General features: G+C 43.8%; 1 protein-coding gene across 3 annotated transcripts in view; it reads left to right on the top strand.

The window, feature by feature from the left end:
• PIR (pirin) overlaps positions 1 to 14,661 on the top strand; it is a 78,576-nt gene that overhangs the window by 46,696 nt on the left and 17,219 nt on the right. For all 3 annotated transcript variants that reach the window (XM_069761049.1, XM_069761052.1, XM_069761050.1), the window contains exon 7: positions 13,336 to 13,380. In XM_069761049.1, coding sequence (XP_069617150.1) covers positions 13,336 to 13,380 — 45 coding nt within the window. The remainder of the gene's footprint in view (positions 1 to 13,335; positions 13,381 to 14,661) is intronic.

Raw genomic sequence — 14,661 nt, 5'->3', positions numbered from 1 at the left:
GCTAATTTTCCATTCAAAAAGTCAAATGGCGCGCCTTCCCTTCCGAGCCCTGCCGTGTGCCCAAACAGTGGTTTACCCCCACATATGGGGTATCAGCGTACTCAGGACAAACTGGACAACAACATTTGCGGTCCAATTTCTCCTATTACCCTTGGCAAAATAGGAAATTCCAGGCTAAAAATCATTTTTGAGGAAAGAAAAATTATTTTTTATTTTCATGGCTCTGCATTATAAACTTCTGTGAAGCACCTGGGGGTTTAAAGTGCTCAATATGCATCTAGATAAGTTCCTTGGGGGGTCTAGTTTCCAAAATGGGGTCACTTGTGGGGGAGCTCCAATGCATAGGCACACAGGGGCTCTCTAAACGCGACATGGTGTCCGCTAACAATTGGAGCTAATTTTCCATTCAAAAAGTCAAATGGCGCGCCTTCCCTTCCGAGCCCTGCCGTGTGCCCAAACAGTGGTTTACCCCCACATATGAGGTATCGGCGTACTCGGGAGAAATTGCCCAACAAATTTTAGGATTTATTTTATCCTATTGCCCATGTGAAAATGAAAACTGAGGCGAAAAGAATTTTTTTGTGAAAAAAAAAGTACTTTTTCATTTTTACAGATCAATTTGTGAAGCACCTGAGGGTTTAAAGTGCTCAATATGCATCTAGATAAGTTCCTTGGGGGGTCTAGTTTCCAAAATGGGGTCATTTGTGGGGGAGCTCCAATGTTTAGGCACACGGGGGCTCTCCAAACACGACATGGTGTCCGCTAACGATGGAGATAATTTTTCATTCAAAAAGTCAAATGGCGCTCCTTCCCTTCCGAACCTTACCATGTGCCCAAACAGTGGTTTACCCGCACATGTGAGGTATCGGTGTACTCATGAGAAATTGCCCAACAAATTTTAGGATCCATTTTATCCTGTTGCCCATGTGAAAATGAAAAAAATTGAGGCTAAAAGAATTTTTTTGTGAAAAAAAAGTACTTTTTCATTTTTACGGATCAATTTGTGACGCCCCCGGGGGTTCAAAGTTCTCACTATGCATCTAGATAAGTTCCTTGGGGCGTCTAGTTTCCAAAATGGGGTCACGTGTGGGGGAGCTCCAATTTTTAGGCACACGGGGGCTCTCCAAACGTGACATGGTGTCCGCTAAAGAGTGGAGCCAATTTTTCATTCAAAAAATCAAATGGCGCTCCTTCCCTTCCAAGCCCTGCCGTGCGCCCAAACAGTGGTTTACCCCCACATATGAGGTATCAGCGTACTCAGGACAAATTGCACAACAACTTTCGTGGTTCAGTTTCTCCTTGTACCATTGGGAAAATAAAAAAAATGTTGCTAAAAGATAATTTTTGTGACTAAAAAGTTAAATGTTCATTTTTTCCTTCCATGTTGCTTCTGCTGCTGTGAAGCACCTGAAGGGTTAAAAAACTTCTTGAATGTGGTTTTGAGCACCTTGAGTGGTGCATTTTTTAGAATGGTGTCACTTTTGGGTATTTTCAGCCATATAGACCCCTCAAACTGACTTCAAATGTGAGGTGGTCCCTAAAAAAAATGGTTTTGTAAATTTCGTTGTAAAAATGAGAAATCGCTGGTCAAATTTTAACTCTTATAACTTCCTAGCAAAAAAAAATTTTGTTTCCAAAATTGTGCTGGTGTAAAGTAGACATGTGGGAAATGTTATTTATTAACTATTTTGTGTCACATAACTCTCTGGTTTAACAGAATAAAAATTCAAAATGTGAAAATTGCGAAATTTTCAAAATTTTCGCCAAATTTCCGTTTTTATCACAAATAAACGCAGAATTTATTGACCTAAATTTACCACTAACATGAAGCCCAATATGTCACGAAAAAACAATCTCAGAACCGCTAGGATCCGTTGAAGCGTTCCTGAGTTATTACCTCATAAAGGGACACTGGTCAGAATTGCAAAAAACGGCCAGGTCATTAAGGTCAAAATAGGCTGGGTCATGAAGGGGTTAAAGGTGCATGACCAGTATTCTCTGGTCTTAAAGGTGAATGACCAGTATTCCCTGGACTTAAAGGTGCATGACCAGTATTCTCTGGTCTTAAAGGTGCATGACCAGTATTCTCTGGTCTTAAAGGTGCATGACCAGTATTTTCTGGTCTTAAAGGTGCATGACCAGTATTCTCTGGTCTTAAAGGTGCATGACCAGTATTCCCTGCTCTTAAAAGTGCATGACCAGTATTCCCTGCTCTTAAAGGTGCATGACCAGTATTCCCTGCTCTTAAAGGTGCATGACCAGTATTCTCTGGTCTTAAAGGCGCATGACCAGTATTCTCTGGTCTTAAAGGCGCATGACCAGTATTCTCTGGTCTTAAAGGCGCATGACCAGTATTCCCTGGTCTTAAAGGCGCATGACCAGTATTTCCTGGTCTTAAAGGCGTATGACCAGTATTCCCTGGTCTTAAAGGCGTATGACCAGTATTTCGTGGTCTTAAAGGTGCATGACCAGTATTCCCTGGTCTTAAAGGCGCTTGATCAGTCCAAAGAGCCCTCCGCCGCCGACCCCAGCTTTATCCTCTAGTTCCCCTCAGTGGACTTCTTCACTGACCAATCCATGGTTCTCGGACCAAGAGATTGAATCCCTCTGTGTACCCTCTGTGTTTGGAGTGCTCGCAGGACCAATATACATGGTCCCTATCCTACATGGGAGCCGTCGGCTAGCAGGGGCCGCAAGTATTCTAGAAACGTGCAGGCGTCTAGAAACATACAGGTATCTAGAAAACAGAAGTTTTTCGTTTCCTGCTCCCTCACCAATGATTTGATGACAACAAGGTTCTGAATATGGATTGGATATTGCCTGAGCTTGCCAGAGCTTCAGAGACTAAACTCCCTCGAGAGCATTTGCCATTCAATTCGGATAAGCGATTCACTGGACAGAAGTCTCTACGTGGGATGCCATGCCTGGCCTGTTTTTTAAGGGCGACGGGTGCTTTAAAGGGCACCGATCTCCCCACACCATCAACAGACGAGCACACGGCGTGTCGTCTCCATGTTTCCTCTTCTGCATCCAGGCCTAACGCCAGACAACCTGTCCTGTCCACCTGGAGACCTGAACTCTGTGGACATATAGAGGCACCCTTTTTGGCGTACGAGCTCCCCCCTCTGCATCACCACTATTTAGTGGATGATGCAAGAGGGCGGACAATTCCTCTCCACTTCCCTGATAAGAGGTTGATGGATCGAGGGTTCCTAATTTTTATCTCTGCACCGTGAAAAGAGGAGATGGCAAGAGACAATGACCTGCTGGATGCAGCCGCACATTCTGCCATGGGGCAGTTTAACCGGGTAGAATCTCCTGTGGTATACCTACCAGTATCCCTACCTGATGGGTCATCAATTAAAAATACCACGGACTGTCAGATAGCAAATCTGGTTCGTTCCGACTTGCGGCTTCGGGTCCAGCGCTCTATCCTTCCTAGCGGCCGCATGGATTGCTAGAGCAATGGTCTCCTGGCTGGAGACCTTAACTACCTTGATTCATACCAGCAACAACTAGCCAACCAAATCTTTTGAGCGGGAGACTGACAAAGGATTGTATAAGGATTGTCCAGCACAGTCTAGATCTAAGGGATCTTGGTTCCAAACAGGGGAACGAAAAGTAAGATCGACCCTGGACCTCAAACTTCTAACAACCTTTGACATGGTCCTCCTTCTTTGGATGGAGTCCCTCCGCTCAGCCATTACTTCAACAGAAAAAGGTGCAGTTTCCGGCATCCATCGACATTCGGGTTGCTTGCCCTCTGCAAAAATTCCTTTGCCTTTCCATTCGTCAACAGCATTTTCAAGTCACAACCTTGTCCTTCGGCCTTGCTTCCGCACCCAGAGTGTTCGCTCGGGTCATGGCGGATGTCATGTTTCTCTTGCACTCTAGAGGCGTGCTCGTCCTGCCCTGTTTGGTCTGTCTAGCCGCCCTTCCAGGACTACGCTTAGTCGTCTATATCTCTTGTGATACCTTCTCTCCTGGGCTGGCAGCTACACTTAGACAAGTTCTCCTCATTTCCAGCCCAGCAGATATCCTTTTTGAGGATGATCCTGCACACTTCTAGAAGGATGGTAATTTTTCCTCGAGACAAGGTCATGGCCCTTCAACAGGGAGCTCGCGCAAGGAGAGTTCTGAGGACTTGATTACTCACCCCCTCATTTCATTCGATTTGCTAAGAGAGTTCTGAGCAAAAATGGTGACGACAATGGAAGCGGTTTCCTTCGCTCCGCTCGTTTTCAGCAAGTCAAGCAGACTTTCAGACAATAGTCTCTGAGCTCCTTCTTCATCCAGGGCCTTTCTCCCGGTTCAATGGTTATTAGTAACTTCCAATGCCAGTCTTCTCCCCATCATTGTTCTGGAGATCCGAACGGTAGTCTTACAGCAGGTCCACTGCCTTCTGGCGGGTCTCCCTATCCGAATTCAATTGGATAATGCCACGGCGGTGCCTTACGTCAGTCATCTAGCAGGTACCCACGGTCAGGCGCCATGACCGAGGTACCTCACTTTCTCTGATGGGCCGAAGTCTATTATTCGGTGATCTCGGCAGTATATATCCCAGAAGTAGAACTCTGAACGGCAAACAAATTCAGCCGTCAGGGTTCCGCCTCAAGTCAGTGGGAACTTCACCCCGAAGTCTTCCATCAGATCTGTCCTTACTGGAGCTCTCCAGTTGTAGGTGGGATGACATCCAGACTGAAGGCCAATGTACTCAAGTTCGTGGTTCGGCCTCGAGATCCAAGAGCCATCGCTCTCCATGCTCTGGTTCTGCCGTGGTACCAGTTTCCATAACTCCCCTTCCACTGCTTCCGAAAGCCTTTCGGAAGCAGAAAGGGGCCCCAGTGATCCTCAGAGATCTGCACTGACCACGTCCTTTTTTTTGGTTGCGGAGCTAGTATCTTCTCGCCTTATCGCAGCACAACCGCAAGTAGGGACTTTCTCACAGGGAGTTTTCACACGTAGTTCTTCCCTATCGCATACCATTAGATCATTGGGACCTTATTATTCCTAGGAGCCTTACAGTAGGCTCCTTTTTCATCCGGGCAGACTTTACTATCAGGGAAAGTCGTCCCATTCTCCTCTGCGATATTCTCACTCTGACGAGTCTTCGGAGCTAGCTTCTCTGCTCTTTCAGACTTTTTTCCCTTATTTCCTTCGAGGCAAGGTTGTCCTCAGGTCATCTCCATCCCTTGTTACCAAGGTGGTACTGTATTACCACTGTTATGAGGGCATAGTTCTTCCCTCATCTCTTTTGGCTCCAGTCCACAAAATGGAATAAGATCCCCCATATTCTGGACGAAGTGAGTGCTCTGAGTAGGTACGTCTTGAGGACGGCGTCCTTCTGAAGGTTGGACGTTTTATTTGGGCTTCCTGACGGTAGAGGAAGGCTTCCTGACATTTTCAGGAAGGGTTTAGCCGTTTCATCGACCATGATAACATGGTGAATTCTTTTCACCATCCAGGAGTCCTTCCATGCTAGATGTCAGCCTATCTCCCTGTCTATCAAGGGTTCTAGGCACCAGGCGTCAGCAAGGCACGCCTGCAAGCTTGCGGATTCGTCCAGTCCACATGCATTCTTGATAATTCCCACACTTCCACAGATGTGAGTCTGGGCAGGCGGACTCTGGAGGCCGCGGTGGCGCACTTGTAAGTAGCGGTTACACAGGGCCTGATCTGTTGTTGTCCCCACCCAGGGACTGCTTTGGGACGTCCCACGGTCTGTGTCCCCCAATGAGGCGAAGGAGAAATAGGGATTTTTGTGTACTCACCGTAAAATCCTTTTCTCCGAGCCATTCATTGGGGGACACAGCTCCCACCCTGTTATTAGCTTATGATTGTTTTTTATAATCTGACATGCTATACTCTCATATATAATATGACATGCTATACGCTCATATATTGTTATTGATCTCCTACTGCTTTTGCACCGAACTGGTTAGCTGAGAGCCAGCAGGAGGGTTTATACTGCAGGGGAGGAGCTAACTTTTTTTGTATCACTTAGTGTCAGCCTCCTACTGGCAGCAGCATACACCCACGGTCTGTGTCCCCCCAATGAATGGCTCGGAGAAAAGGATTTTACGGTGAGTACACAAAAATCCCTATTTTTTTATTACCCTCTGTAAATCATTTAGATTTGTAAGCAAAATTAACAAAATGCATAAGAAATGATTTTTGGTTGGCGGAGTCGTTCTGCCTTTATGCATATAATAATACTACAGGATCAGCCAACCATCCAATATCGACTAACCCCCAAAAGGAGATAATGGAAAGAGAAGGATGTGAATGGCAATGACCGATCCTCCAGTTCTTGTGGTAGACATGCCACCGCCATAGATTTCTGCTTGGCCAAGCTGACATGTATTTACTAAAACGAACATGTCAGAAGAGTGGATGGGTCATCTTAAATGCCAGCTTGCTGACAGACAAAATGAACTAGTAGTATTCATGCCTTGATCCTCACACGGACTGTCCAGCTGTGGTTGTATAGTATGTGGCTTTCTCCTGATTCATCATCTCTGCACGTTAGATCAGTGTTTTCCATGTGCTGAGGCTACATGTCAGCCAACATAGGAAACGCCGACATGCCAAACAGCTGGACAGACTCTGCCTCACTTCCACCTGCTGTCTGACACAGATGCTCTCTTATTTACTTGTGACTTGGGTAATGTCTTTCTGACAGACTGCATCCACAGAACAGTAAATTAGCTTGTTGACTCCCTGGTTAATGTGTTTATTTGGCCAGGGATTTGTCTTGCTGGCTTCAGATGGGAAGTTGAGATCTTTGCTGGTTCCTCCTGGACAAACAGATCTGGTTTTGTCATCTGTAATCTAGTACAGTGTGTACGAGGAAGGTCACAAGGAAGAACATCACACAGCGAATCTGAAGTTATTAGTAACAAAGTGAGCCGAAAACGGCAGCTTTGCTTATATCTGCAAAGACCTATACGTACTTTGAACCTCAGTCCGATATGCGGTCACAACATTACATGGAGAGATGTATGTTCTTGGCAATCTTTGCCCACTATTCCTTGCAGTAGTGCTCCAAATCTGTCAGATTGTGAGGTCATCTTCTGTGTACAGCGAACTCTTCAGGTTACCTACAGATTTTCTATTGGATTCAGGTCAGGGCTCTGGCTGGGCCGTTCCAAAACTGTGATCTTCTTCTGGGAAAGTCATTCTTTTGTTGCTTGGTTGGTATGCTTAGGGTTGTTGTGTCCCACTTTGGCAGACTTGATGCAGTTTTTGTCAAAACACAGCTTGATGTCAAAGTACACAACCAGTACCAGAAACTCCTGCAGCTCCTTTAATGTTGTTGAAGACCACTTGGCAGCTTCCCAGGCCAATTTTCATTGTGTCTTTTCATAAATTTTTGAGGGACATCAAGTTCTGGGCAATTTCACTGTTGTGCCAAATTTAAGCCACTTCTTAATGACTGTCTTCACATTGTTCCATAGAATATCTAATGACTTGGAAAAAAAACTTAATTTTCACTTGATTCCTAACTCTCAACAATGAAATCCCTTTGCTGTGTTGTAAGCTGTTTACAGACCATAGATTTTGCTGTAAAATGCAACTAAAAATGTCACAAAAATCCAAATAGAACAGCTTAACTTTATATGGTGTTAATCAGAATCACTTCAAAGGGAATCTGTCAGTAGGATCAACTCTCCTAAGCTGTCTATATGGCTCGAAGGTCATAGAAAGTTGAATAAACTGATACTTTGATATCTGAATCCGTTGTCTTATTTCAGAGTAATTCACATTTTTCTTAATATGTAAATGATCTATTTAGATCTATGGGCTGGACACTGATCTCCCTGAGAATCTGCCTCCAGAGCTTTCTTTTATGTGAAAAGGGAGAGTTACCAGTGTGAGACATGTAGATCCGGAGAGCAGACTGTCAGTTATTACATGTCTCATGCTGGTAATGACCCATTTCATTTACAATAAGCTGTGGAGGCAGATACTCAGGGAGATCAGTGTCCAGCCCATAGATTTGAACAGTTATTTTATATATTAAGAAAAGATGCGGATTTCACTGGAATAAAACATCAGATCTCCGATATCAAGGGATCACTTTATTCAGCTTTCTATGACCTGCATACATTCCCAATTATAATTATCCCAAACTTATTCAACCACATTATTTTAGTTTTGTTGTTTGTACTGTATTTTCCTCTTTTAAATGATTTCAGTTTGTTACTGAATTGATTTGTACAGATTGAGTGACCTCAAATGCGGAAAAATATCTGAAATATTTCTTCTTGGAATGACTTTTTTACATGACAAAAAACCTGGCATTTAACAGAAGTGTGACTTTTTATATCCATTGTAAGTAAAACAGACAGGGTTTTGTAAGGGAGGATACAAAATCAAACATTGTTTTATGTGTCAAAAAAGTTATAGTGTAGAAAGTTCACTTTTATCTTACTGGAATAGAGACTTTCCTCCTCTCCAAATATGTCTCTGCGCACAAAACACAAAGACAAGTTCATTATAAACAAACATGAAACAAAACAGAGAACTTTTTTTGGGAAGAAAAGGATCTTTGCTGGAGTCAGGAATGTGGTTCCTGGGAATATGATTGTGGCACGAACACTTTGTGACGGCCAGACTTGATAAAGGGCACTAGCGTAGAGAGATGAAGCTCATTCCTCAGATATGAAACATTTCCGACCCTTAAAGGGTTGCATGAGATTGGAACGACATCGCTGCATTCTTCCAAGAAATCACAGCAGAGCCGTCAACATCTATTTAGCTTTCTCAAACTTGTATAGGAATGAGCTGCATTACTAGGCGTTGCCTATGTCTAATGGTGGCGCTGTTTCGTTGAACTGCAATACCAAATCTTCTTACCACCTCTTGGGTTAGTATTGTAATTTTTCTTTTTAGAAGTTATCCAATCTATACAATGCTACGAGCGTCAAAGCCTCTATAGACTGCGCAAGTGCGACGTGCCTGCGCAGTCTGGACCCCTCAGAGTTACGCATTCGGGGATGAGGATTGTGGCCCAGGAGATCGCGGTATGCGTAAGCACTGAACGCATACCGCGATCTCTGTTACAACAACTTACCGTATATACTCGAGTATAAGCTGAATGTGTATTTTTTTTTTAGGCTGACTGTGCCCCTCTCGGCTTATACTTGAATCATTGTCCCAGGGGGTCAGAGGGGGAGCGGCAGCTGTCACATCATATTCCCCCTCCCAGCGCGGTCTCTGCAAGTCCCTGCTTCTCAAATTGTCTCCGGCGCTGGCAGCTCTTCCTGTGTTTAGCGGTCACATGGTACCGCTCATTAAAGTAATGAATATGGACGCGACTCCACTCCCATAGGCGTGGCTCGCATATTCATTACTTTAATAAGCGGTACCATGTGACCACTCAGCACTGGAATGAGCTGCCGACCCGGGATGACAGAGAAGCAGGGATGTGCCAGGAGGGTGAGTATGACGATGGAAGGTGAGCCATGCTATATTCACCTGTCCCCGTTCCACCGCCACATGGTGTCTTCCGCATTCAGGTCAGAGGGCACGATGACGTGTTCAGCACGCACCCTCTGCCTGAACAGTCATAGCCAGAGGACCCAGAAGACACAGCAGTGGTGGAACGGGGTCAGGTGAATATCGCAAGTGACAGGAGCCTGAGCCAGTGGTGACTCTGGCACCTGAACCCCATAGCGCGCCGGAGTCCCCGCCTGCTCAGGCCCCCCGGCACTTGGCACCCAGCGATGAGAGGTGAGTATGTCACTTTTTATTTTTAATCACAGCAGTAGCATACGGGGCATATTATAATAATAATAATATTCTTTATTTTTATATAGTGCTAACATATTCCACAGCGCTTTACATTTTGCACACATTTTCACTGTCCCCGATGGGGCTCACAATCTAAATTCCCTATCAGTATGTCTTTGGAATGTGGGAGGAAACCGGAGTACCCGGAGGAAACCCACGCAAACACGGAGAGAACATACAAACTCTTTACAGATGTTGTCCTTGGTGGGGTTTGAACCCAGGACTCCAGCGCTGCAAGGCTGCAGTGCTAACCACTGCGCCACCGTGCTATGGAGCATCTTATGGGGCCATCAACCTTTATGGACCAGCATATAGGGCATATTATTCTATGTAGCATCTTATGGGGCCATTATTAACCTTTGTGCAGCATTATATATATAATATTTTTTATCCGGTATTGCCGCTGGATCTCTTTGGGCCAAAGGCCGGGACATGAATCCTCCGTCGGAAATGGCGCATGCGCATAACGCACTTCAGGCACCATTTTGTATGTTACGCATCCAGGGAAGAGAATTGTGCCCCAGGAGGGTTGTGGGGCCGGAATCGGTGCCTGCACAGTCCGCACCATTATTATACTGAATCTCTATATAAAATACGTCAGCGGAGCAATCCAGCTACTTTCTACTGAATATACTGTATATAGAAAATACATCAGTGCAGCAAGCCAGTGACTACTGCACATGACAGAATGGGGGAGCAGGATGGGAGCAGCACATGACAGAATGGGGAAGCAGAATGGGTGCAGCACATGACAGAATGGGGGCGCAGGATGGGAGCAGCACATGACAGAATGGGGGCGCAGAATGGGAACAGCACATGACAGAATGGGGGTGCAGTATGGGAGCAGCACATGACAGAATGGGGGCGCAGTATGGGAGCAGCACATGACAGAATGAAGGTGCAGGATGGGAGAAGCATATGACATCCGAGTGCAGTCCAATTTTCACGGATTATCAGAATCCAAGAAAAACTGGTCAAAGTCTGATCAGAATAATTGGACCGTTTTTTCAGATGTGGAGAAAACGGTCATGTGAAAGAAATACGTTCCTGTGGTTTGAGTAGGTGGTCGTAATTTACATGGAGGACAAAAAATAGGTCATACTGTGGGAGTTAAGGCTGGTATCTACAAGATGACGGCAGTGCAAAGTTATGGGTCGCAAATACTTTACAAACAAAAATTTTCTACAGCAATTATTAGCACAAATATTTGGAGTTTTCCAAACCTCATCTGCATGTAGCTGTCAAAATCTGCACAGAAATCTGTGTTTACAGCAGATTTTCAATTCTGTGACATTCTCATATTTTCAAGCTTTACAGGGTGAATTCAACGTCAAACTTGTGACCAAATCCGTGCGTAGCCATATTTAAACTTTCCTAGATGGTTCAGTTGATGCTGGTTTGATTCTGATAAGAGAAGAACTTTCCATCCATGTTGAATTAATAGATCTTTATGGAGCTTTGCTTCGTACATTCGACACAGTTTTAACTCTTGGCTTCAGCCCTAGAATGGCTTTTGACAAGAGTTTATCTGAATGTCTGGAAGTAGAGAACACAGCTCCTTTGTCAACAGACAAACTTGATTTTCCCCGATTGAAGTAACATCATTTTTTCATTTATTTCTCCATTAATTTAGTAATATTTTACTTTGAGTCTTGCTTTTGGCCATGTCCACTTTCCTAAAACCTTTTGACTTCACAGATTCCATTTTCTAAAACATTCTCATATGTAATTTTATGTTGTAATAAAAATTTGTCATAAAATCCATGTAACATATCTACTGCAAAAGAATAACTTAACCACCAAAATATTCCTGGAACATATGGTTGCTATCTCCACAGAGTTTGTATGTTCACCTCATGTTTGCGAGAATCCTCTCCGTGCCCTCCAAATCTCCCTTGGGGTCCAAATTTTCCTTATAATTTGTCTATTGATGGGCTTCTCCAACAAAGCAACACTTGTCAAAATGCCCTACTAGGGCATATGGACATCATAAAAGGGGTCTCCTGTAGGAACCTAAGAACTATTTTAGAATTTCATTGTGCCAGATGTGAATGTCAAGACTGAAAAAAAACAAATGTCCCCAAAAGTTGAGCAGAACTCTTAAGCCATTTCCCCATCATCTCTTAAATTCTTAGTCTTATCTTGTCACAATGAGCTCTTCAACCTTTGATCATCCAAAACTCCGTTCATATAGTTTACATATGTCATGAGTGTTCTGTTTTATTGCTTTTTTAAATATTTTTTCCAACATTATATTATCCTACATGACCACAACTTTAGGAGTTTAACCAGGTGGGATTATGCCAGCCAAGGGTAGTTATTGAACAACCACCTATCAGCTACATGTTTGCCGATCACTAGTCATTTAATAGTCTGTTTAGTCAGCCCAGTGCGTTTTTAATGCATACAGAATGGTAATGGATCGTTCTGTGCGCATAGACCGTCTTTCTTTTTGGCAGCTCATTGTCTTGTTAATGTGCTGCCAAAAACAATGATTTTTAATAAATCTTAAAAATAATTTCACCCAATGAAAGAGCATTTTGATTGTTCATTGGGGGATCGGCAGCTTGTTTCCGCTTCCCGGTTATCGGGGAATGAGCGTTTTTGGGATCTGTCGTTCACATAAATTGGCACACTGAGGCTAAGTTCACATGAGCAAAACCAAATCTAGTTCTCTATATTTAAAAAACTGTAATTTATCCGTAAAAATAGGATCCTACACAGATGATCATCTGATAAGCCTAATTGAATATTGATCCTGGTGCTCTCCATGTGAAGTCCGTTTTTTTTCACGGACAGCACTCGGACCAAAAATATAGTCATGTGAACATTGCCTTAAACTAATCAGCAAAACGATTTTCCATTGGGGCCAAACACTTTTTTTTCAATATAATACTTTCCACCTTCCATAGAAGTACAATTCTTTTTGCTAATAGAGCACAAATGTTATATACACACCTGACCCAACTCATACCCCAGCTTCCACCACTGTCAGGCTCTGTTTCCAAGGGTGGCACTTGCAGCATGGAAGCTGGTGCTTACTCTTTTTTTCTGTTTATCTGATGTCATTGGCTAAAAAGCTACATATGTCGTCAGTAAACCTTACATATTTTCTATGAGGAATGTGGATGGTGCCACTATTGTGACAATATCTTGTTTCTTCAGTATGAAGTTTGACATAGTGTTATACCATACAAATTGGGGCTGTTTGGTGATTAAGAAATATCTACAATAATGTAAAAGGCAGCACATCAGGTCAAAACAGGTCTGTTCTGGTGAGAATACAGGGGGTCCTGTGCCAATGGTTGGGGATCAATGCTTCAAAAGTTGACAGAAGATGAAAACTAAAGGACATGTTGAATATACTCATTGGTAAAAGGGTCTTGGCTGATAACATGACAGTTGTCGGTGAGCCAAGTCCGCTGGTGGTGACTGTCTGCGGCACTGATATCAAGGCTCTTTGTAGTTATTAATTCTGCACTATCTTGGTGGTGTCCGTCCAGTAAAAATTCATGTTTTTTTCTTTTTGTAAATTTACAGGCTGGACTGCCTTCATCTACACGCTGCAAGGAGAGATTAATGTTGGTAAGTTTCCAATGAATATTTAGGCTCAATAACGCTGTGTAAGAACACAAGATCACTGCTGATTGATTTACTCTATGCCCTCTGATATCTGTAATCCTTCATCAGGTCAATTTCAATACCACAAAAAGTAAAGGAGCAGAGAACCTTGTATGGGTAAATGTAGAAAACTAAATGTACTTAGGGTCTTCGTGAAAATAAATCCTCATCTGAGGATTGCACAACTCTCCAGTCCTTACAATGGCTGCTGGTGGAGGAACATGTGACCAGACCTCTCCATCAGTCTCCTCCAATAGAAAGGGAGTTTTTTCATGCGAGGTTTTCAATTGGACAAGGCTGATGTACAGGGCTGGTCACATGCTCCTCCCGCAGCAGCCAATGTATGGACTAGAGAGCTGTGCAGTCTGTGGGGAAAGCTACAGGAGGAGAACCTGTCATACAATATGACAATTGCCACAAAATCATGTCCCCAACAGGACTGATAAAAGAAAGATAACATGGCCTACCCCGTTACCTCATTCTGCAGCCAGCAATAGACAGCATAAATGTGGAGACACGGGTGTGTGTGATTGCTCTCGTCTTTAGAAAGACCACATGAACAAGGCCTCATCCCACTGAACACTCGTACTCCTTCCCCGTGGACCAAACACTACTCAAACAACACAGGGTGAGGTTAACAGTGTGGCAATGCTTTATTGAACCACCAACAGACAATAACATCTAGTACGGTCCCAGCAAGTACATAAGATGGTGCAAATGATAGAGTCTCGCCCTTCCGCTGGCTTGTTGGAAGTTAGAACATCTGCAACTTTGGGGCTTTCAGGGCCAACTACCCCAAACAATGGCATCCTGCTTTTGGCAGGCACCCACAGAGAAGAGGTAGCGGCAATCATTGGAAGCTGACAATCCACTGTGTCCAGGTGATCTGATTGTCCCAACCTTGGTTCTCCAAACATCCCCATAGGTTCAGTGATGGGCAGTGGATCAAATCTGTATTCCTCAGGTTGGAATTATGGTTCCTTGGCTGCTGTCTTGAAATGTTTTTCTGGAAACAGAAGCAGATCCCTTTTATAGTTCACATCTCTTATTTAGGTATTTTTCCACAGGATTGGAGGAAGATGGGAAGAGGTTATCTCTCATTTTTGGGAGTGTTCAATAAGCCTGCATATTTGTCCTGTAATGTTTGCAGAACAAAAAGCTGCATGGACTGATACAATGGGTAATCAACATATTAACAAACATCATTTGTTCAATTAACCTGTGTCTTTGTACCTTGAAGATAAC

The sequence above is a fragment of the Ranitomeya imitator genome, chromosome 3, assembly GCF_032444005.1.
Source record: "Ranitomeya imitator isolate aRanImi1 chromosome 3, aRanImi1.pri, whole genome shotgun sequence".
NCBI lineage: Eukaryota > Metazoa > Chordata > Amphibia > Anura > Dendrobatidae > Ranitomeya > Ranitomeya imitator.
The sequence above is the reverse complement of the archived record's forward strand: the minus strand, read 5'-3'. Positions and strand labels throughout refer to the sequence as shown.